This window comes from Mobula hypostoma, chromosome 12 (genome assembly GCF_963921235.1).
Source record: "Mobula hypostoma chromosome 12, sMobHyp1.1, whole genome shotgun sequence".
Lineage (NCBI taxonomy): Eukaryota > Metazoa > Chordata > Chondrichthyes > Myliobatiformes > Myliobatidae > Mobula > Mobula hypostoma.
Window position 1 is genome coordinate 46,092,022 of NC_086108.1, and position 25,240 is coordinate 46,117,261.

The 25,240-nt window shown below is 42.1% G+C and overlaps 1 protein-coding gene across 7 annotated transcripts in view; it reads right to left on the reverse strand.

Annotated features, from left to right (window-relative positions):
• LOC134354761 (KN motif and ankyrin repeat domain-containing protein 1-like) overlaps nt 1-25,240 on the reverse strand; it is a 121,506-nt gene that overhangs the window by 26,169 nt on the left and 70,097 nt on the right. For all 7 annotated transcript variants that reach the window (XM_063063982.1, XM_063063980.1, XM_063063979.1 and 4 more), the window contains exons 2-3: nt 22,655-22,736; nt 12,969-15,176 (exon numbers count right to left, since the gene is read on the reverse strand). In XM_063063982.1, the coding sequence (XP_062920052.1) occupies nt 12,969-15,176; nt 22,655-22,688 (2,242 nt within the window). In that variant the 5' untranslated portion in view covers nt 22,689-22,736. The remainder of the gene's footprint in view (nt 1-12,968; nt 15,177-22,654; nt 22,737-25,240) is intronic.

Sequence of the window (25,240 nt, forward strand, 5' to 3'; positions counted from 1 at the left end):
AGAATTATGAGAAGACAACAGACAGAGTTCTTGCATTAATGGATATACACTGATACACAGTTATCTCCAAGATATTTAGAGCAGAGAGCAGGAGAAATAAGATATACAATGAGATATGGATTAAGTCAGTTGGAATTTTTGAATGCAGCAGAACATGTATAAATACTTTAATATCTTCGAAACTTTTCCTTCATCCACGTCTCTGAGGGAAAATGAGTACTGGGTACAAATACTTATGATGTGATGTTAAATCAGCGGGCTGTTTCTACCCAGCGCCTCTGCTCACAAGAAATAAATCCATAGACTGGTTCTGTTCCAGCGTTATGATTTCTACATCATTTCATTTAATCTAGCCTGAATTTAAGTCATGTTTTCACAGGTAGAAAGTCATTATGCTAATCCATCTGTGCCCCAGCTGGTAGCAGGTCTGCACTCCTTCACTTTTTCCAGATTCTTTGCCATAACAAATCATTTTGACAGTTTAATTGTCAGCAAGGATACCAGATTGTCAAACTTAAAATAACTAAAGCATGATAAATAGATGCCTTGCTGAAACACAATTCATCTATTTTTCTCCCTGGCTCTGCAAAAATGCAATTTTTGTTAATATTTTCCAAAGTTCAAATTAAATTTTTGTATCAAAGTACATATACGTCACCATATACCATCACGAGATTCATTTTCTTCTGGGCATACACACAGGATAGCAAGTTGCTACAATATACGTAATATCTTTGGTGGCAAAAAGAGCAAAAAAGACTGCAGTTGTTGGAAAAGTTTTAACTGCAACAACAAGTGCTGCAGACACTCATCGGGTCAGGCAGCATCAATGTAGAGAAAAACAGGATCAGCGTTTCAGATTGATAACATCTCATCAGAACGAGGTGATCCTCAGTGACAATCTCTTCTGTTAGATAACATCCTCTCAATACTTCCTTTCCTCATTTGTGTCTGAGATGCATTGTGCCTTGACGTTCTTATGATATTACAAATTAAACAATATACCACAGCAATCTGACATTGCAATTGGATGTCACTAAGTGGAGTAATGACATGAAAACTGGAAGCCTATTTAATACTGAAGAAGGATTTGAGCTGTGAATGAACTGAACTTGGACAATCTTCTCTGTATAAGGTCAGCTCTAGGTGGAGTAAGAATGTGAGGAGAGGTTTCCTTGAATTGTGGAGGATCAGCCGGAACATAGATGATTCACAGCCCAGTGCTAAACAGGTAAAGCCTCCCAACCACTGAGCACATCTACATGAAACACTGTCGCAGAAAAGCAGCATCCACTTTCAAAGATTCTCACCACCCAGGCCATGCTCCTTTCTTGCTGCTGCCATCAGGCAGAAGGTACAAGTACCTCAGGATCTGCACCACCAGGTTCAAGAACAGTTGCTACCCCTCAATCACCAGGCTCTTGAACAAAAGAAGATAATTACATTCATCGATTGAAATGTTACCACAACCAATGATCTCACTTTAAGGATTCTTTATCTTGTTATTTCATGCTCTTGTTATTTATTGCTATCTATTTATAATTCCAGTTCAACAGTTTGTTGTCTTCTGTGCTCTTGCTCTTTCATATCGATCCTGTTTACAGTTACTGTTCTATAGATTTGTTGAGTATGCCTGCTGTAGAAAGAATCTCTGGGTTGTATGTGGTGACATCTATGTATTCTAATAATAAATTTTACTTTGAACTTTGTTATTCTTTGAATATTCCACAATTACATCACTGTCCAAAAATATATTGATTTTAGCCTTGACTATCCAATCTCAGTTGTGCATATGATTAATGAACATGATAATACCAGGAGTCGGAAAAACGGCACCTATCCAGAAATTCAACTTCGGTCACCAGCGTTGACACATTATAATGCAGTAGGAGTCAATAGAACTGAATTTCAAAGGGAGAGAAGAATACATGACGTTTCCATGTTGGAGAAGGGCATAAAGTGCTTTGCAGAGATGGGGTGAATTATAATGACTTTTTAAGAAAAGAAAACCTGCAGGAATTTCTTCTTTGAAATGTTTAATTTACAGTTGTTAAACTGAGAGATGTTAGTGCTGTGGAACGGAATCTATTCCACTGTGAACAAATATTAGCTATATGTAAGTCCTATCAGAACTATAGATAACAAAGTTTGATCTACATTGATGAACAATGGTTCCCTTTGTTCATAGCACAGAGATAAGATAATTTCTTCCCATTATTCTATCCTTGGGATTGCAGCATTTTTACTGGACCAACAGTCTGGACCATTGAGCTGGAGATGAGAGCTTGATCCTTGCCAGAGCATTGGTGGGGAGGGACGAATTTAAAAAAAGTTTTAATAATGAGAACCATGAAACTATAAAACAGATCTCACTTTGTTCAAAATAGAAAGAAACAACCACCATACGAGAAACTGAGATGACACGGGGAGGTAATCACCCCTATGTTACAGGAGGCAGGTAAATGGGTGACTGTCAAGAGAGGGAAATGAAATGGGGGCAGGTAGTACAGAGTACCCCTGTGCTGTTTTCCCCAATATTAAATATACCATTTTGGATACTGTTGAGAGGGACAACATACCAAGGGGTAGCTGTGGCGAATGGGTCACTGGCACTTTGACTAGTGCTGTGGCTCAGAAGGGAAGGGGTGGAAGAAGGGGACTGCATTAGTGATAGGGGTTCCATAGTTAGAGGAGTAGGCATGAGGTTCTGTGCATGCGATTGAGGTCACCTAGATGGTATGTTACCTTCCAGGTGCCAGGATTAAGGAAATCTCAGATCGGATCCGCGACATTCTAAAGAGGGAGGATGAGTAGCCAGGAGTCTAGGTACATACTGGCACCGAAGACATAGGTAGGAAAATTGAGGTGGTTCTGGAGAGAGAATTTCAGGGAGCTAGGTACTGTATAAAGCTGAAAAGCAGGACCTCCAGGGTAGCAATCAAGGTGGGCCAGTGAAGGTAGGAATGGAATGACTTGGCAGATGAATGCATGGGTGAGAAACTGGTGCAGGGGGCAGGGTTTCAGATTTCTGGATCACTTCTGGCGAAGGCATGACCCATGCAAAAGGGGCAGGTTACACCTGAACCTGAGAAGAATCAATATCCATGTGGTTAGGTTTATTAGAGCTGTTGCGGAGGGTTGAAGCTAATTTGGCAGGGGGATAGGATCTGGAGTGATAGGACTGTTGGATTACAAGCAGAGGCAGTGTGCCATGAGATTGTCTGGAAGGACAGGCAGCAGATGATGGGACAAAATTTCAGTCAGTAGGAAACTGCAGTGTAAAGGGGAGACAAAATTTAAAAACACTGACTGATACAGGACTGAAGGTGTTTATTTGAATGCATGCAGTATATGGAATAAGGCAGATGATCTTGCAGCACAGTTAGACATTGACAGGCACGATGTTGTTGGCATCACTGAGTTGTGGCTGAAAGAAGATCATAATTGGGAGCTTAACATCCAAGGGCACACATTGTATCGAAAGGACAGGCAGGTAGATAGAGGGGGTGGGGTGGCTGTGTCAGTAAAACATGAAATCAAATCCTCAGAAAGAGGTATCATATGAAAATGTAGAATCCCAGTAGGTAGAGTTGAGAAATGGTAAGGGTGAAAAGACCCTGATGGGAGTTAAGCAACACACACAAAATGCTGGAGGAACTCAGCAGGCCAGGCAGCAGAAATGGAAAAGAGTACAGACTGCTGAGTTCCTCCAGCATCATATGTGTGTTGCTTGGATTTCTAGCATCTGCAGATTTTCTCTAGTTTCTGATGGGAGTTAAACACAGACGTCTGAACAGTAGCCAGGGTGTGGGCTACAAATTACAATGGGAGATAGAAAAGGGATGTCAAAAGGGCAATGGTATGATATCATAGGAGATTTCACTATGCAGGTACATTGGGAAAAAGGAAACTGGAGCTGTATGTGGATCCTAAGAGAGAAACAATTTGTAGAATGCCTATGAATTGACATTTTAGAGCAGCTTGTGGTTGAGCCCACTAGGGCAAAGGCTATTCTGTAATGGGTGTTGTACATGAAATGGATTTCATTAGGCACATAGAACATAGAAATCTACAGCACATAACAGACCCTTTGGCCCACAATGTTGTGCCGACCATGTAACCTACTCTAGAAACTGCCTAGAATTTCCCTACCACATTGTCCTCAATTTTTCTAAGCTCCATGTACCTATCTAAGAATATCTTAAAAGACCCTATTGTATCCGTCTCTGCCACCGTCACTGGCAGTGGATTCCATGTACTCACCACTCTCTGTGAAAAACTTACCCCTGACATCTCCCTTGTACCTACTTCCAAGCACCTTAAAACTATGTTCCCTCATGTTAGCCACTTCAGCTCTGGGAAAAAGTCTCTGGCTATCCACACGACCAATGCCTCTCATCATCTTGTACACTCTATCAGGTCACCTCTCATCTTCTGTCGCTCCAAGGAAAAAAGGCCAAGTTCACTCAACCCATTCTCATAAGTCAGGTGCTCCAATCTAGGCAACATCTTATAAATCTCCTCTGCACGCTTTCCACAGTATCTACATCCTTCCTGCAGTGAGGTGACCAGAACTGAACACAGTACTCCAAGTGGAATCTAACTATGGTCGTATATAGCTGTAACATTACCTCAGGGCTCTTGAACTCAATGCCGCAGTTGATGATGGCCAACACACCATATGCCTTCTTAACAACACTGTCAACCTGAGCAGCAGCTTTGAGTGTTCTGTGGACACGAACCCCAAGATCTCACTGATCCTCCACACTGCCAAGAGTCTTACATTAATATTATATTCTGTCTTCAAATTTTACCTACTGAAATTAACGACGTCACACTTAAGACAGATTAGGTGAATGGGCAAGAAAGTGGCAAATGAAATACAATGTTGGAAAATGCATAGTTATGGACTTTGGTAGTAGAAATAAATGTGCAGACTATTTTCTAAACGGGAAGAAAATCCAAAAATCTTTATTGTTTATAAGTATCTATCCACCCTAATAAAGAGCTTGCCATAGAGTTATAGAGAAAAACAGCTCAACAGAGGAAAAACAGCTGGAGTTTCTGGGAGTAATTCAGAAGGCACAGGGTAGGTACATTTCCAAGAAGAAGTAGTATTCTAAAGTCAGGCTGATGCAACCGTGGCTGACAAGGGAAGTCAAAACCAACATAAAAGCAAAAGAGAGGGCAGAAAAATAGAGCAAAAGTTAATTGGAAGTTAGAGGATTGGGAAACTTTTAAAATGCAACAGAAGGCAACTAAAAAGGTCATGGGGTGGAGGGAAAATTAAAAATGAAGGTAAGCTAGCCAAAATTATCAAAGAGGTTCCACAAAGATTTTTCAGATACATAAAGAGTAAAAGAGAGGTGAGAGTAGATATTAGACTGCTGGAGAGGTAGAAATGAGGGATAATGAAATGGCAGATGAACTGAATAAGTATTTTACATCAGTCCGTACTATGGAAGACACTAGCAGTATGCTGGAAGTTCAAGAGTGTTGGGGGCAGAAATGAGTGCAGTTGTTATCAGTGGGGATGAGGTGCTTGGGAAGCCTGAACAGTCTGACTAAGTCACCTGGAGCAGATGGACTACACCCAAATTTCTGAAAGAAATAGCTGAAGAGACTGTAGAGGCATTAGTAATGATTTTTCATGAGTTAACAGCTTCTTGAAAATTTCCAGTCCTCCAGAACAATGCTAGTGTCACTTCACTCTTCAAGAAGGGAGGGAGGAAACTATAGGTCAGTTAGCCTGACCTCAGTGGTTGGGAAGATGCTGGAGTCGATTGTTAAGGATGTGGTTTTGGGTACCTAGAGACACATGTAAAATAAGCCACATCAGCATAGTTTCCTTAAGGGAAAATATTGCCTGACAAATCTGTTGGAATTCTTTGAATAAATAACAAGCAGAATAGACAAAAAAAATTGATGGATGTTGTGTACTTGGATTTTCAGAAGACCGTTGACAATGTGCCATGTATGAAGCTGCTTAACATTGCAGGAGCCCATGGTATTACAGGAGAGATACTAGCATGGATAGAGCATTGGCTGATTGGCAGTAGTCAGAGAGTGGGAATAAAGGGAGCCTTCTCTGATTGGCAGCTGGTGAGTAGTGGTATTCCACAGGAGTTGGTGTTGGGACCACTTCTTTTTACATTGTACAGTTCGTCAATAATTTAGATGTTGGAATTGATGGTATTATGGCCAAGTTTGCTGATGATAGGAAGGTAGGTGGAGGAGCAGGTAACTTTGATGAAGCAGGGACTTAGACAGACTAGGAGAGTGGATATGGAATACAGTGCCAGGAAGTGTATGGTCATGCAATTTGATAGTGGGAATAAAGGCCTAGACTATTTTCTAAGCGTGGAGAAAATTGAAAAAAAAATGAGGCACAGAGGGACTTGAGAATCATTGTGCAGAATTTCCTAATGATAATTTGCAGTTTGAGTCAGTGGTGAGGAAGGCAAATGCAATGTTAGCATTTATTTTGAGAGGACTAGAATACAAAAATAAGGGTTTAGTGTTGAGGCTTTATAAAGCACTGGTGAGGCCTCACTTGGAGTATTGTGAGCAGTTTTGGGCCCCTTATTTAAGAAAGGTTGCGCTGACACCTTTTTGGATCAGTAATAGGGATTCTTTCTATTTGATCACATTCCTGGTTTAACCATTCTTCTTTGGCTTTTTGACATAAGCTTTTAACTTTTTTATCTAAGGACTTATATTCGACAGGATTTGCTTTCTTCCGTCTCCTTTCTTCCATTAGATTTTTGATTTAATCTGTCATCCATTTATTCTTCAAGAATATCACTGGTAAAAAGCTCCTCTGTTCTTCAGGTGGATGTTTGAAAGCAAAAGACGGTACCATTATCATGGAAAAAGATGAGATTATGAACAGATGGACTGAGTATATACAGGAATTGTTTGAAGATGATAGAGGCGAAAAACCAGAAATTAAGAAAAACATTGAAGGTCCAAGTATTTTAAAACCTGAAGTTCGTAATGCAATAAATAAGATGAAGGAAAGGCAAGGCAGCAGTTCCTGATGAATTAGTAATAGAACAAATTATCACCCTTGAAGATTATGGAATTGAAAAACTTTATTGATTTAATCAATGACATTTATGAGACTGGAATTATACCAGAAGAGATGAAAAAAATCAGTATTTATCACTCTTCCTAAGAAACCTGGAGCAATAAAATGTGAATTACATAGGACCATAAGTTTATTAAGTCATATCACCAAGATACTTCTAAGAATTTTGATGACAAGAGCTAAAAGTAAGATACAAGCTGAAATAGGTAAAGAACAATGTGGTTTTGTGAAAGACAAAGGTACAAGAAACACAATATTAATGTTAAGGATACTATCAGAACGAGCTATTCAAAAGTGAAAAGGTTTGTTTTGTTTGTTTTATTGACTACACAAAAGCATTTGATAAAGTGAAGCACAATAAGTTATTTGAAATACTACAGAAAACTCTAGATCTAGATTCGGAAGACCTCCGCCTAATCAGAAATCTGTACTGGGAACAAACTGCCACTGTAAGAATAGATGGAGAAGTGAGTCAGTTTACGAAAATCAAGAGAGGTGTTAGACAAGGGTGTGTTTTCTCCCCTGATTTATTTAATGTGCACAGTGAAACAATATTACAAAAAATAAGAGATATCTTAGGAATCAAAATTGGCGGTGAAAAATATCAATAATTTCAGATATGCAGATGAGACTGTGTAAATTGCAAATACGAAGGAAGAACTACAAAACTTAATTGATATAGTTGTTGAAAAAAGTGCAAAAATAAGTCTATCTATCAAGTGCAAAAAGACAGAATGTATGGTGATATCCATAAAGAAGGAGAATCCTATTTGCAGGCTGAGAATAAACGGGGAAGACATAAAACAAGTACAGAACTTTTGCTACTTGGGAAGCTGGGTGACATCAGATGGCAGATGCTACATGGACATCAAAAGAAGAATAGGGATGGCAAAAGACACCTTTACGAGAATGAAGAGTATACTGACCAACACTAAACTAGGCATGACAACCCGCCTCAGAGTACTGAAACGTTACGTTTATCCAGTTATGTTATATGGCTCAGAATGTTGGACAATATCTACTAACATGAGGAAATGAATAGAAACAGCAGAGATGTGGTTTTTGAGGAGGATGCAAAGAATATCATGGATGAAACAAATATCTAACGAGGATGTCATGAACAGAGCAAACACAAAAAGAGAAATAATGTATGAGATCATGAAAAGGCAATGTAACTTCATTGGACTTGTGATTAGGAAAGAGGAGTTAGAATGCACGGTAATTACGGGAAAGATTGAAGGGAAGAAAGCAAGAGGAAGACAAAGACAAATGATGATGGAGACAGCAGCCAGAGAACTGGAAATGAATACCAATGAATTGATCCACTTGACCCGAAACAGGAGTATGTGGGCCATGGCAGTCAAAGCTCAAACTGGGCACAGCACCTGATGATGATGATGATGTGCTGACACTGGAGAAGGTTCACGAGAATGAGAAAGGTTTATTGTATGAGGAGCGATTGATGGCACTGGGCCTGTACTCGCTGAAATTTAGAGGAATGAGGGTGCGGGATCTCACTGAAACGTATTGACTATTGAAGTGCCTAGTTAGTGTAGATGTGGAGAAGATGTGTCCTATTGTGGGGGAATCTAGGACCAGTGGGCACAAATTCAAAATAGAGGGACGTCCATTTAGAACAGAAATGAGAAAGAATTTATTGTGTAAGAGAGTGGTGAATCTGTGGAATACTTTGCCACAGGTAGCTATGGAGGCCAGGTTACTGGGTGTATTTAAGGTGGAAGTTGATAGGTTCTTGATTAGACAGGGCAAGAAAGGTTACGGGGAGAAGGTAGGAGAATGGGGTTGAGAGGGCAATGGATCAGCCATAATGAAATAGTGGAGCAATGTGATGGGCTGAATGGCCTAACTCTTCTCCTATAATCTTATGTCTTATTCTCCAAAATGGCTGACATATGACTCAAAACCTGTCATTTTGGTGACTCCAGGGATAAATAGGGAGGGATAATGAATTTTGTTGTTCTCATTCTGTGTGTTATGCTTACTTTGTTCCCATGACTACATGGCTAGGCATAGCTCAAATACCATCTACAAATTTGCTGATGATACGACCATTGTTGGTAGAATCTCAGCAGGTGACGAGAGGGCGTACTGGAAAAAGATATGCCAACTAGTGGAGTGGTGTCGCAGCAACAACCTGGCACTCAACATTGGCAAGACGAAAGTGGTGATTGTGGACTTCAGCAACGGTAAGTTGAAGGAACACATACCAATCCTCATAGAGGGATCAGAAGTGGAGAGAGTGAGCAATTTCAAGTTCCTGGGTGTCAAGATCTCGGAGGACCTAACTTAGGCCCAACATATCGATGCAGTTATAAAGAAAGCAAGACAGTGGCTATACTTCATTCGGACTTTGAAGAGATTTGGTATGTCAACAAATACACTCAAAAACTTCTATAGATGTACCATGGAGAGTATTCTGACAGGCTGCATTACTGTCTGGTATTGGGGGGTGGGGGGGGGGTGCTACTGCACAGGACCGAAAGAAGCTGCAGAGGTTTGTAAATTTAGTCGGCTCCATCTTGGGACTAGCCTTCAAAGTACCCAGGACATCTTCAAGGAGCGGTGTCTCAGAAAGACAGTGTCCATTATTAAGAACCTCCAGCACCGAGGGTATGCCCTTTTCTCACTGTTACCACCAGGTAGGAGATACAGAAGCCTGAAGGCACACACTCAACGATTCAGGAACAGCTTCTTCCCCTCTGCCATCCGATTTCTAAATGGCCATTGAATCCTTGGACACTACCTCACTTTTAAAAGATATATTATTTCTGTTTTTGCATGATTTTTAATCTATTCAATGTACATATATTGCAATTGATTTACTTATTATTTTTTTCTATATTATGTATTGCATTGAACTTCTGCTGCTTAGTTAACAAATTTCACGACTCATGCTAGTGATAATAAATTCTGATTCTGATTCCATGAATGACCAGATTTCTCTTGTGCTGGCAATTTATAGTTTGATTAACTTCACAACCTGCATGTATGTAATATCGGGGGAAACTGGAGCACTCAGGACTACAGAGAGAAGGTGCAAATTCTGCACAAACTGTATTGGAAGTCAGAACTAAGCCAAGACTGTTGAGAGAATACCTCTAATAGCACTACCCCTATGTTCCCCACAGTCTTACTGGCAGTTTAATGATTACCTTTCTTCCTGCAAAGTTGTCTCTGATTTTGCTGTCTCCAGAAAATCTTGTTCGGAATCTGGAAATGCACTACACAAGGCGTCCATATTGTGCTCTTTAAATAAATATACACTTCTTGATTTGTGCCAGGAGGGTGATGATATTCTTGGACTTTTTCCAAAATGTTTTACATAACAGGCTTGTATTAAAGACTACAGCACATGGATTCAGGGGTAGATTAGCTTTGCTGATAATAAATCACCTAAGAGACATTGAAAAGCAGGGAACAGTCATGAAGAGTGGCTACTCAGATTGGAGAAAGAGGAGATGCCATGTTTCACAAGAAAATAGTACTGAATAGTATTACGCACTTATAATTTTATGCTAATAATTTAGGCAAACAATGGTGCCACATCATCTAACTGCAAGGAGTAGCTAACACTGAGAAAGCAAGTAATATTGGGTAATTTAAACTGAGCAACTACACAGCAAATGAATTTAATTTTAATAAATATGGCATGATACTATTGGAAGGAAAAAAAACGTTCATCTACACTTCTGAAGTAAACTGAATGTTTATAAGTGCAGAGTATTCCAGGGAAACAGAATTATGAAAAGCAGCAGCATAGGATGGCAGAACGAATGAAAACAAAACATCTCTATTTATTCTACGGATATACACGAGAAATCAGAAAAATATATTTGCATGGAATCCAAGTCAAGTTTAATGTCAAGTGCGGTGAGGTACAAAACAAGGATAAACATGCTTGCAGCAGCATCATGGGAATATACTGTGCAGTAGATTCAGACAACACACAGATCATAAATTATACTGCACGTTACACTGATTTGGTCTCAATGTTTTCATAAAGGGTATAAAAACATTGGAAGATATTCAAAGCGCAAGATGATTTATGAGAGCAATTGTGTAAAAGATAATACAGTCTGTGATATTTTCCTTTAGGATAGGGAAGATCGAGAGGCTATGAACAGACTGAATATGGCAGATGTAGAGTGAACGTGACTTCAGGTAACATACACAAAATGCTGGAGGAACTCGTCATGTCAGGCAGCATCCATGGAAATGAACAGGAAACAAAACAAATGGCCATAAATACAATGTTAGTAACAAATTAGCAAGATAGGGAGAGATTTCTTTTCTTAAAGTGAGAGCAATAATGAAGTTGCTATCAAACAACAGTTGTTGAGGCGAAAAGCTGGATGTTTTCTAAAGGAAACCAGATAAGCAACTGAGAAGAAATTAAAGGATATCCAAGAAAGGCTGAGCTGTGTACAACAACAAAAAATACCTAGACGAATGGCCCTTACTATAATAAAACGGGTATATGCATTGTTACATGCCAATGACATTTCACCAGATGCAGTTCTGATTAACGGACATCAGCCTAAAATATTAATTGTTTCTATCATCTCCCTTCAGATTCTGCTGGACTTTGCAACAATTATAACAACAATTATAGTATTTGCAACAATTTCTGTTGATTTTTATATTTCAGATACCTAGCAACTGCAGAATTTGCCATACCATGTCTATTTCTGTTGTATAATTAGAGAACAGCAAAATTAGCCAGACAATAGACATCGATCACATGCAAAATTTCTCTTCCAAACTGTTGTTTACAAACTTGAGTGAATGATAAGTGTACAAAATGTAAAGCATGCAAAATTGACAAGTTTCCACCCCAACCAAGGAACAGAGCGCCAGAAAAACCATCTAATAATCTGTTCTTTCAGGTATAATACAGTCTGGTAGCGTGGGAGGAGGGGGGAGGATATTGGCACAGAAGCGGAAGGGTGGTATGGTAGCTGAGGGATTAGCCTAACGCTTTATAGTGAGAGTGAAAGGGTTTAATTCCTACTGATTTCTGTAAGGAGTTGGTATGTTCTCACCTGATGATGATGATGATGATTTCTGTAAGGAGTTGGTATGTTCTTACCAGAACCACGAGTTTCCCCTGGCTGCCCTGATTACCCCCGACATTCCAAGGATGCACGGGCGAGTAAATTGTGGGCATTCTATGTTGCTGCTGGAACATGGCAACACTTGCAGGCTACCCTCAGCACATCCACAGTCTGTGTTGGTTGTCGATGCAAACAACACATTTCACTCTTTGTTTCAATTTAGATGTGTCAAATAAGGCTAATCTTTATCTCATGCTTCTTCAAACCTGGTATTACACATGAGCCTTTTAATTTTTGAATAATCTCCACTGTTTTTACAGGTTGGCTGAAATTTTGCTGAAATTATTTCAGTTTCATTTTAATTGCCTTACCTTAATTTTAGTCGTCTTATTTTAGGTTAACCAACTTATTTTATTTTAACTGGGTTACAGTTTATTGTTACTTATGCAGTATTTTCCATCACTTTATGTCGACCTGCTTGTTGGGATGCTTATTTAGTAGGCTTAGGTTAAACAACTGCGATGGGACTTACTGGGAGTGGTGAAATCCAGAGCGAATGCTTTATGATGACTCACCAGGCAGAGTATTAGAGATCCCTCCTGGGATCAAGCAATCTGGCAACATACAGCAACAAAGTTCACTCATTAGGAATGGTCAATTGGCAATCATGAACAGGCTCCCATGGAACTAGACCTCATTAAGGAAAGAAGGGCACTGAAAGAGACAACTAGAGCATTTACTTGAACAGTTGATTTGGATGAAAATCTATTATTAGTTATGTAAATCTGTCAGACTGATCTTACCTGGTTCACACTCCTTTTTAGCAGAGTTCCTTTCTGATTGATCAAGCATGGGAAGTGATGGAGTCGATGGCTGAAGAGAATTTATCAGCTGAATGCTGAGGGACCCTATACTCGAACAAAGTTTTTTGAAGTTCTGTGCCAATTCAGGGTAGTTTTGCTCCAAAAAAGACTGCTGTTTGCATAAAAGACCCTCGATTGTTTTAATACTTTGGGCTAATTCAGGCTTTGTTGAAATCATCTGGGATTCAGGCTGAGGGAAGTCATGGAAAGTATCTTGGGATTCATATTTTTCACATCCACTGCCTTGGCATTTGACAGCAACTGGACGTTCTATGTCATTATCCTTCGTGGCATTGCTCCCAGCAGCAGAACCGCTCTGAATGTTCTTCAGACCGTCAGAATCACTCTCAGTGTTGTCGTCACACACGGCACTGCAGTCTTTGTTCACCTTGCTGCTGCTGACATGACACATGCAGCGCAGTGATAAGTCATGGTCAGTCTCAACAGCCTTGCTGCATACGTGGACCGCAGCATCTGTCGCTTTCTCACTTGTTTCAACAACTGCCATAACATCTGCATTACTGACGGCGATGTGATCTGTACAGACCCCTACACTGCGTGTCTCTATTAGATTTGTGTGTGCTGCACTTGCACTGCACTCTTCGCGATGTATTGACCTGGTGACTGGTTGGAGGCCTGGCTCGATATCATGCTTGCACATTTGTTTTGATTCACTTGGTTCAAGGAGTCCAAATTTGAGTTCAGTGATACCTCGATTGCTTTGATTTGTAGGCTGGGTAACTGCACCGGGTACCTCAGTTTGGTCTTGTGTACATTTCCTTTCAAAATGTACAGCTGGATCTTCCAGATTATTTGAGGAGACAATATTTCTATTATCCTTGGGGACTACAGTTTCCTCTGCCAACTTGGGTTCTTGAGTTCCACCTTTAAGCTGATTTTCCTGTACGGTTCCTGGTTCTTTAATGGAAAACTTCTCTGTGCTTGAGTGTGGTACAAATACCAGCCCCATCTCCCCACTGGTAACTTGAATACCCACATCCCTCGTTCTGTGTTCATTGTCTTCTACAGCGCAGGAGTTCTGAAAGGCTTCCTTACGGGTACTGAAATCAACGTTTTCATTTCCACTTACAGTAACGTTTGAAACAAGTTTAATTTGATCATCAAGGTTGGTCACTTTTTCACTTTGGAATTTTTCATCTGAGCTGAGGAACTCAGAGGCTATACTTTTGATCGGGAGTGATGTCCGACCTCCTACTGTTTCTGATCCACCTGGTGTGACCGAAGAACTGCTTTGGTTTCCTGCTGTGACGTAGTTGGTTTTGTCTCCGTTATTATCAAATTTCATCTCTGGGACAGAAGTCTGCGTTGCATTCTGATGAATTTTCAACTGAATACAGAGCTGTTCTTTTTCTTCCTGTAACACACGTACTTGCTGCTTGAGTTCAGTAATGGTCTTTACTTGCTCCTGCATCTCACTGTTTCTACCCTGAACAAGCTTTACTTGCTGCTGTAGCTGACCGACCTCAGTCGACGGCACGTTTAACTGTGGTGCAACTTCAGTGATGGTGTAGTTCTCCCGGATAATTGCATTGCCCAGCGTACTGAAGCCACAATTTTGTGATGGGTCTAATTTTTGCTGGGACGTGGAAAGTCTTTGATGTTGTTCTTCAGAACTCCGCTCCTTGAAATCAACTGGTGCACTGGATGTCCTTAGAAGGGGAGGTTTTATCCAGCTGTGGGGAGTCAGTCCATTCTCCACAAAACTTTCCCTGGCATTAGATAAAGTCTTTCCTGATCTGTAATCATACAGTTTAGGTTGTGATAGTGATGATTCATAGTTACACAGAGAACTTTTAAATAGCTCCTGGATGCTGGCCCCTTTACATCTGTTGTTAGGTGCCTGGGAAGAAGTGATCTTGCATTTGTCCCCATACCTTCCACAAGAATGAGAATCAGCTGAGGAGAATTGAGTATTGGTGATACTGAAATTTCTAGGCAATGTGCTATATTTTGGTTGCTTGGTTTTCTTCTGGATGTAAACCTTCTTGATGGTATTTCCTTTTTCTATGTCATCAACATATTTCAGGAAGTCCAGGTCCAGGTGGAATCCATAAGGGGTTTCCACTGAATATGGGGATTGCTTTGTATTGTCCTTACTGGCACACATCTCAGACAACTTGATGTTGGCTTTAAAAAAAAATAGATTTTAAGAAAACATCTAAATACCAAAAATTTTAAACTTCATATTACGAGCGTGCAAATCCAACTAATTCATTCCATAATGTCAAGTGACAACCTTGAGATAAGCTACCAAAGCAGAATTATGCTCAATTATGCCCTGTCCTCTACAACAGCTGTTTTTCACTAATATTAGTGAAGACAAATGAATTGATAGACCAAGACCATAATGCATAGGAGCAGAATTGGGCCATTTGGCCCATCAAGTCTTCTCTGCCATTCCATCATGGCTGATTTATTACCTCTCTCAACCCCATTCTTCTGCTTCCTACACGTAACCTTTGACACCCTGACTAATCAAGAACCTATCAACCTCCTGTCCTGAAGTCCACAATCATTTCCCTGGTCTTATTGAATTGGGTGAGAGGTTGTTGTTATTACACCACTCAGCCCAGTTTTCAATCTCCCTCCTGTACGCTGATTCATCACCCCATTTGATACAGCCCACACAGTGGTGTCATCAACAAAACTGTATATAGTGTTGGAGCTGTACTTAGCCACACAGTCATAGCAAGTAGAGCAGGGGGCTAAGTACACATCCCTGCGATACCCCTGTGCTGATGGAGATTGTAGAGGAACACACATAAAAGTTGCTGGTGAACGCAGCAGGCCAGGCAGCATCTCTAGGAAGAGGTGCAGTTGACGTTTCAGGCCGAGACCCTTCGTCAGGACTAACTGAAGGAAGAGTGAGTAAGGGATTTGAAAGTTGGAGGGGGAGGGGGAGATCCAAAATGATAGGAGAAGACAGGAGGGGGAGGGATGGAGCCAAGAGCTGGACAGGTGATAGGCAAAAGGGATATGAGAGGATCATGGGACAGGAGGTCCGGGAAGAAAGACGGGGGGGGGGGAACCCAGAGGATGGGCAAGGGGTATATTCAGAGGGACAGAGGGAGAAAAAGGAGAGTGAGAGAAAGAATGTGTGCATAAAAATAAGTAACAGATGGGGTACAAGGGGGAGGTGGGGCATTAGCGGAAGTTAGAGAAGTCGATGTTCATGCCATCAGGTTGGAGGCTACCCAGACGGAATATAAGGTGTTGTTCGTCCAACCTGAGTGTGGCTTCATCTTTACAGTAGAGGAGGCCGTGGATAGACATGTCAGAATGGGAATGGCATGTGGAATTAAAAGGTGTGGCCACTGGGAGATCCTGCTTTCTCTGGCGGACAGAGCATAGGTGTTCAGCAAAGCGGTCTCCCAGTCTGTGTCGGGTCTCGCCAATATATAAAAGGCCACATTGGGAGCACCGGACGCAGTATATCACCCCAGCTGACTCACAGGTGAAGTGTTGCCTCACCTGGAAGGACTGTTTGGGGCCCTGAATGGTGGTAAGGGAGGAAGTGTAAGGGCATGTGTAGCACTTGTTCCGCTTACACGGATAAGTGCCAGGAGGAAGATCAGTGGGGAGGGATGGGGGGGACGAATGGACAAGGGAGTTGCGTAGGGAGCGATCCCTGCGGAATGCAGAGAGGAGGGGGAGGGAAAGATGTGCTTAGTGGTGGGATCCCGTTGGAGGTGGCAGAAGTTACGGAGAATAATATGTTGGACCCGGAGGCTGGTGGGGTGGTAGGTGATTTCCTCACCTACCACCCCACCAGCTTCCGGGTCCAACATATTATTCCTCACCTACCACCCCACCAGCCTCCAGGTCCAACATATTATTCCTCACCTACCACTCCGCCAGCCTCCGGGTCCAACATATTATACCTCACCTAATCCCTTACTCACTCTTCTTTCAGTTTGTCCTGATGAAGGGTCTCGGCCTGAAACGTTGACTGCACCTCTTCCTAGAGATGTTACCTGGCCTGCTGCGTTCACCAGCAACTTTTATGTGTGTTGCTTGAATTTCCAGTATCTGCAGAATTCCTGTTGTTTGCGTTTTGAGATTGTAGAGGAGATGTTTTTGCCAACCGGAACTGACTGGAATCTACAAGTGAGGAAAGCCGGGATCCAATTGCACAAGGGGGTAGCTTCTTCCCCTCTGCTATGAATATCTCCTCAGTCCTGTCTTTTTGCATTACTATTGAATATTTTTAATAAATACTACTTATTGTAATTTAAATTTTATAATACTATATATTACAATGAACTGCTGCTGCAAAACAATGAATTTGACAATGTACGTTGGTGATATTAAACCTGATTCTGAAGAGATGCTTCACTGCTGCTCCCATTCTCTGGCATCCAAATCCCCTCTGGACTCTCAGTGGTAGAGGCAGATACATTGGACGTGGGTGCCAGGGCCGTCCTCTCCCAGCGAGGACCAGGTGGGATGACTCACCCTTGTGCCTTCTTACAGTCATAGAAAACTACAGCACAGAAACACGCCCTTTGGCCCATCGAGTCAATGCTGAACCATTTAAACTGCGTGGTCCCACTGACTTGCAACCGGACCATAACCCTCACTACCACTCCCATCCACGTACCTATCTAAACGTCTCTTAACTGTTGAAATTAAAATCCCATCCACGACTTGCACTGGTTGCTTGTTCTACACTCTCACCACTCTCTGAGTGAAGTTTCCCCTCATATTCCCCTTAAACATCTCATCTTTCACCTTTAACCCATGACTTCTAGTTGTAGTCTCACCCAGCCTCAGTAGAAACAGACTGCCTGCATTTACCCTATCTTTTCCCCTCATAATTTTGTATACCTCTATCAAATCTCACCCAGCCTTCTGTGTTCTGGGGAATTAAGTCCTAAACTGTTCAATCTTCCCTATTAACTAAGGTTCTCCAATCTCTATACTCTTTCAGTATTAATTATATCTTTCCTGTAGGTCGGTAGCCAAAACTGCACACAATACTCTAAATTAGGCCTCACTAATGTCTTATACAACTTCAACACAACATCCCAACTCATGTACTCAATACTTTGATCTATGAAAGCCAATGTGCCAAAGCTTCCTTTATGACCCTATCTACTTGTGACACCACTTTCAATGAATTTTGGACCTGTTTTCCCAGATCCCTTTGTTCTGCCGTACTCTTCAATGCCCTACAGCTCACTGTGTAGAATCTACCCTGGTTAGTCCTCCCAAAGTGCAAGACCTCATTCTTGTCTGCATTAAATTCTATCTGTCATTTTTCAGCCAACTTTTCCATCTGGTCCAGATCGTGCTGTAAGGTTTGAAAGTATTCCTCACTGTCCACTACACTGACAATCTTGGTATCATATGCAGATTTGCTGATCCAGTTAACCATGTTATCATCTGGATCATTGATATAGATGACAAGCAACAACAGACACAGCACCGATCCCTGTGGTACTCCACTAGTCACAGGCCTCCAGTCAGTGAGGCAACCATCGATTACCATTCTCATCCAATTTACTACCTCATCTTGAATGCCAAGTGACTGAACCTTATTGTGCAACCTCCCATGTGGGACCTTACAAATGCCTTCATGAAGTCCATGTAGATAACATCCACAGACTTGCCTTTATCAATATTCCTGGTAACCTCCCAAAACACTCTAAGGTTGGTTAAATATGACCTTCCATGCACAAAGCCTGCTGACTATCCCTAATTGAATTCTGTCTATCTAACTACTCATATCTGGTCCTTTAGAATACCTTCCAGAAACGTTCCCACTACAGGTGTCAGGCTCAATGACCTATAATTTCCTGGTTTATTCTTAGAGCCTTTCTTAAACAATAAAACAACATTAGCTATCCTCCAATCCTCTGGTACCTCACCTGTTGCTAAGGATGATTTAAATATCTCTGCTAGGGCCACTGAAATTTCTGCACTGGCCTCCCACAGGGTCTGAGGGAACACCTTGTCAGGCTCTGGGGATTTATCCACCCAGATTTTCCTCAAGACAGCAAACCCCTCCTCCTCTGTAACCTGTGTAGGGTCCATGACCTTACTGCTGCTTTGCTTCACTTCCATTGACACTGACCGTCTCCCAAGTAAACACAGATGCAAAATTTTAAAAAAATCCATTTAAAATCTCCCCCATCTATTTTGGGTCTGGTACTCTAGTTCCCATATCGTTCAGCTCCAGGGGCAGCATGGTAGCATAGTGGTTAGCACAACATTTTATAATACGTTGCTACCACTGCCAGTCTGGAGTTTGTATGTTGTCCCCATGACCACGTGGGCTTTCCTCTGGGTGCACCAGTTTCCTCCCACAGGCCAAAGATGTACCAGTTGGTAGGTTGATTGGTCATTGCAAATTTTCCCATGACTAAGCTAGGGGTAAATCAGGGGTTACTGGGCAACATGGTTAGAAGGGAAGAAGGGCCTGTACAACACTGTATCTCAATTTTTAAAAATGCCTCCATGCAGAATGAGCAAACCTTACCACTAGGATATTTGTCCCCTCCAGTTTAGGAGCAAACTTTCTCTTCTGCACAGATTCCACCTTCCCTGGGAGAAAGTACAAGGATCCAAAAATTTGAGGCCTTCCCTCCTGCACCAACTCCTTGGCCATGTGTTAAACTGCATGATCTTCATATTTCTGGCCTCACTAGCACGTGACAATCCTGAGTCCTGTCCTTCAACTTAGCACCAAACTCCCTGAATATTTTGCAGAACCTCACTCCTCTTTTTATCTATGTCATTGGTATCTATATGGACCATCACCTCCGGCTGCTCGCCCTCACCCTTAAGAATGCTGCGGACTTAATCCAAGATGTCACGGTCGCTGGCACCCAGGAGACAACATACCATTTGGGAATCTTGTTCTTGTCCATAGAACCTCCTTTAGTTCCCCTAACTAATGAATCCCCTATCACGACAGTTCACCTCTTCTCCCTCCATCCCTCCTGAGCCGCAGAGACAGACTCAGTGCCAGAGACTGAATGCTGTGACTTTTCTCCGCGAAGTCACCCCCCAACAGTATCCAAAGTGATATAGCTGTTGTGAGGGGGATAGCCACAGGGGTGCTCTGCACTAGCTGTTTAACCCCTTTTACCCTTCTGTTCGTCACCCAGTTTTCTGTGTCTTGTACCTTGGGTGTAACTACCTCTTCATATGTTCTACCTATCACCCCTCAACCTCCCGAGTGACCCAGAGGTCATCCAGTTCCAGCTCCAGCTCCTTAACATGGAGTGTTAGAAGCTGCAGCTGGATGCACTTCTTGCAGGTAAAGCTGTCAGGGACACCGAAAGTCTCCCTGCCATCTCACAACCTGCAAGAGGAGCATTCAGCTATTCTGCCTGGCTTCCCTACTGCTCTATCTGTGCAATTATAAAGAAGGAAACAATAAATAAACTGAAAAGATCTACCACAGCTTTGCGCCTTTTCTCACTCAAGCCTCCAAGAGCTAAAGCCTCAAATCCCCATTCTAACACTGTCCACTCCAACAAAGACCACTCCACTTACCTCTGCCTTAGTTTTATTTGCCCTTGCTAATGAATCACGCATGTTCAACTCTACACAATGCCATTATCAAGTAAGAGACAGGAAGTTACTCACCATTAAATGGAGACATTGTCGGATGCGAAACACCAAGCCCTTTCTGGTCTGTACTGACCACCAGAACCTCGTATTCATACAAAAGATCAGCCAACTCAACCCACATCAGGCTCGTGGGCCCGCTTCTTCCAGCAATTTAATTTCACCATCTCCTAATGACCCAGTTCCAAGAAAACACTAAGGTGGATGCCCTGTCATGACGGTTTGAGCTGAAATTGAGATCAACCCATCATTCCATCCCTGCAAATCCTCGCCTCAATTGTCTAGGATCTTGAGAACCAGATCTTCCAGGCCCTACTGCACGAGGCTACTGCAGCCAACACACCTGACAACTGCAGGTATGTGCCAATGGCAATGGGACCACTCCTCACCCATCTGGCCATCCAGGCACAAGGTGGTCTCTGGATTTTCTGCATTGCCAGTTCTGATGGCCCACCATGTTCGCAGATGAATGTCAGTTTGTCACTGCCTACCCTCAATGTGCACAGCCCATCTCCTCCAACAAGGAATCCTCTGGTCTCCCGCGACCCCTGTCAGCCCCTCATCACCTGTGGTCACACATTGCCTTGGATTTCTTCTTGGGTTTGCCACCCTCCACTGGGGCCATGGTGATCATGATGGTGATGGACCAGTTCTCCAAGGCAACCCACTTCTTTGCTCTCCCCAAGCTTCCATCAGCCGCTGATTCACCTGACCTGGTTCTGCATCATGCAGTTCGCCTCCACGGCTCACAATTTTCCAAGGACAGGTGGGCAGCCTTCTGCTCCCTCCTCTTCAGCTCAGTGAGCTTGTCCTCTGGCCATCATCCACAGACCAATGGACAGTTAGAGCCAATCAGCGAGTAGAAAAGCTTCTGCAATGCCTCACCTCCTCAAGTCTTTCCATGTGGAAGAAGCATATGCTCTGGTCCGAACTGTCCCACAATCTACACGCCTCCTCCATCATGGGTATGGCACTCTTTGAAGTACTTCATGGCTACCAACCCCAGTTGCTACCCCCACCCCCTGGAGGAGCCAATGGTGGAGGATCTGTCCACCAAGCTCTGCTTCACTGCTGCCAGAATGCTTGGATGACGATAAGGAAGACTATCCTAGCTGTGAACCGCGCCTATAGCCACTGGTGCTCAGCCAGACTACTCCAACCGAGGGCTGTCCACCCAAGATCTGTCCCTGTGCACTGACTCCTGGAAGCTCTCACCCTGATTCATTGGGGCCTTTAAGACTGCTCATCACATCAACCCAGACACTTACTGTCTCCAGCTGCCACAGTCCTTCAGGATCACACCTATCTTCCACGTGTCCTGCCCCAAGCCTGTTGTCCATGGACCACTCAACCCATATAGGCCTGAACCTCTGGAACCAAAGATGGCGGATGGTGGTCTGGTGTACTTGATACACCAGTTGATGGATTCACACTATCATGGGCAGGGTGTGCAGTCCCTGGTCAGCTGGGAGGGATGGAGCCAAGAGGAGAGATTATGGGTTGCTGGGGCCAGCTGTTTGGGGTGGAGGGCTTCCTGTCAGGCCTTCACATGCAGGCTCCTCCTGGTCTCCACCCAGACAACAGGAACCACCTGCCACTCATTTCCAACTCACTACCTGCAGCCTATTTAAACCCTACTCTCAGCCACAATCCTTGTTCGCTCAGCCTCAACCAGTTGCACCTAGCCTCCAGTTAGCTTGCTGCCTTGCCATGTTAAATATCTGATTTCTCTTGCTTTGTGGCCCATTGTAGCATGTTATTTTGCAGTTTATTAAAGTTATCGCCTACTGATAAAATAATCTCTGTTCTGCACGTGGATCAAGCCTTCTCTATGCTTCATGACACCAGCTTCAGGAAGGGAGTGATGGAATGGAAAGGAAATCAGCGGAAAGATTAAACTGACGGTCACCTTCCATTCCCATCCCTCTGTATGGTTTGTGAGATTTGTGCATTTATTTACCCTGACACCAGTGACACCACTGAAATTAATTTGCATCAAATATTGAAAAATAAATGTTCTGACTTACCTGGATGATCTGGGGATTGTAAAACTTCTGACATTCTGTCTTAGCAGAACGTGGCTTGATTAATTCAGTGAAACTGACTGAGCTGCAAGCAAAAGTAGGCAAACAAAATTAACCTCTTAAATTTTAAAGTATTGGTCTATTTAACTTAGGAAGCCATTGCTTGATATTTTGTACTTCACCAATAACACATCAATGATTCATTGCAAAGTAGTTTTTCACATGTAGTATTCCAGCTGCCTCTTACTCTTTCCCAGTTCAAAAGAAGGATCTTTGACCTAAAATATTAATTCTGCTTCACTTTCCACGGATGCTGACTGACCTGGTGAGTATTTCCAGCACGGCTAATTTTATTTCAGATCTCCAACATTTGCAGTTTGTTGATCTTCACTGTTTGGTATCAGTCTCGGCACAGGAACTAAAGGCGGCCTATATATTATCCATTAATCTTTGTATTAGTGTATCATTTAACATAAGGAAATAGAAACTTGACAGTTATCACTACATGTTTTATTGAAGCAATCCTAAAGACATAAGAGTATCGAATCTCTGAAAGTTTTAATGACTATAATTTGATTCACAGCTCCAAATTCAACAAAATTTGGGTATAACAGAAAAGGATTATGTTATGACAGGGTTACCCAAGCTAAGAGGCAAGGAGAAAGAAATATTATCAAAAGCACTGTCATATAATTATTGTAATAACAATTTAAACGTTCTATGTTGTCCGACCTCTGGGAAGCAAACTCCTAATACTAACAGGCCAGCAAAGGAAAATCAAAATGTCTTCTATGATAGAAATCCAAAACACAAATAAGATGTCTTTTGGGGGGGAAAAATCACTCTACATTTCAGTCTCTAATCTCATGTGAAGGCTGCAGAGGCAAATTTAGCTATTGCAGCCTCTTTTCCATTGACCAAGAACTGATAGATGAAGAGCTGATGCAATTGGAAGAGGAAAGGATAACAATCGAAACTAAATGCAGTAGCGAATGGACCGAACGTAAAGCAACTACATGAGATTTTTGCTGCAATGATTCCAGAAAAGTACGACTTTAATTTTGAAAGGGTATGTAGGTTTAGGGCATATTTGCAGGATGGTTTGAGTGCTTACAAAGAACTGTATGATAGAAAAATGCGCGAGGCTAAGCAGTCAAGCATACTGTCGTTTTTCAAGCCTTCCATGTCAGCCACAGCAGACGACGAACCTCGACCTTTGACATCGAGGCAGGCAGACATAGAAGAAGATGACCTGCCTGCCCTGATGGAAACAGATGATGATGAGATGACACCACAGTGACCCACCACCCAAACCTCCGACGACTCAGCCTAACACACCATCATCAGTGTGCTCGCTGTCTTCCCGATTCCAGTAAGTGATACTACACTGTACATACATTATTTCTACATTATATAGGCTGTGTATTTTTATGTGTTATTTGGTATGATTTGGCAACTCCATAGCTTGAAGGTTACTGGAGAGAGTGTTTCTGCCAAGAGCATTTGCGCCAAGTGTTTCTGCCAAGAGTGCTTGCGTGAGATTTTCGTTACGATGGACAGTGCAATGATTGCAGAGAAGTATTTCTACTTTATATAGGCTGTGTATTTATCATATCATTCCTACTTTTACTATATGTTACTGTTATTTTAAGTTTTAAGTTTTATGTGTTATTTGGCATGATTTGGTAGGTTATTTTTTAGGTCTGCAAACGCTCTCAAATTTTTCCCATATAAATAAATGGCAATTGCTTCTTCACTTTATGACATTCTGGCTTACGAACCGTTTCATTGGAATGCTCTACCTACGGATGGTGGGGAAAACCTGGTTTTGGGGAGGAACTCAGCACGCCATCTAGTGGTGGGGGTGGTGGGGGGGGTGTGGAATGGAATTGTTGAAATCTTTCCTGTGATTTGCTTATGTCTACTGAATAGGTTGAGAAAGCAGTGAGTTTTCTCAAGGAGCTCAAGAAACATTCTCTCTCATTGGATAAGGTCAGTAGAAAATAAGGCTTTGGTAAAAAAAAATTGCTAATAATCAGCTTTAATATTAATCAAATGTGGTCACAGGGAGAAAGGAAGGAACATGTGAGCAAGCTGAAAAAAAGTTTCATTTACTAAAGTTGAACCTTGTTGTCTCTACAACCGTGAATCCTGAGCATTCATCCCTACTTACTCCTTCTTAGCTCGTTCTCTCTGTTCAGCTCATGACTGCTTTCTGTCCTCTACAAGATTTGACAAGATTTACTAAAATGCTACAAAAATAAATTAATGCAATTTATCTGCTGTGACTTTTATGCAACCTTAGAAACCTTGGTTAAGTATATAGCTGTTGCACATTTCCATCAACAGATAAATAAACTGTCTCTGCAGTTTTAGCAAATGGTTTGGAGTCCAGATTTTCAACCATACTGGAAAAAGCTGATCACGGACCATCAGAAATGTGGGCACTTTAAAACTGCTTGTGGTACATTAACCACGATGGAACTTACAAGTCTTACTGTGCATTTGGTGAGTTGGTTGCAGTGACAACTAAATTCAGCTTAATTAAAGGACCAACAGTGTACAACAGAATATACTTCTGGCCCTGTT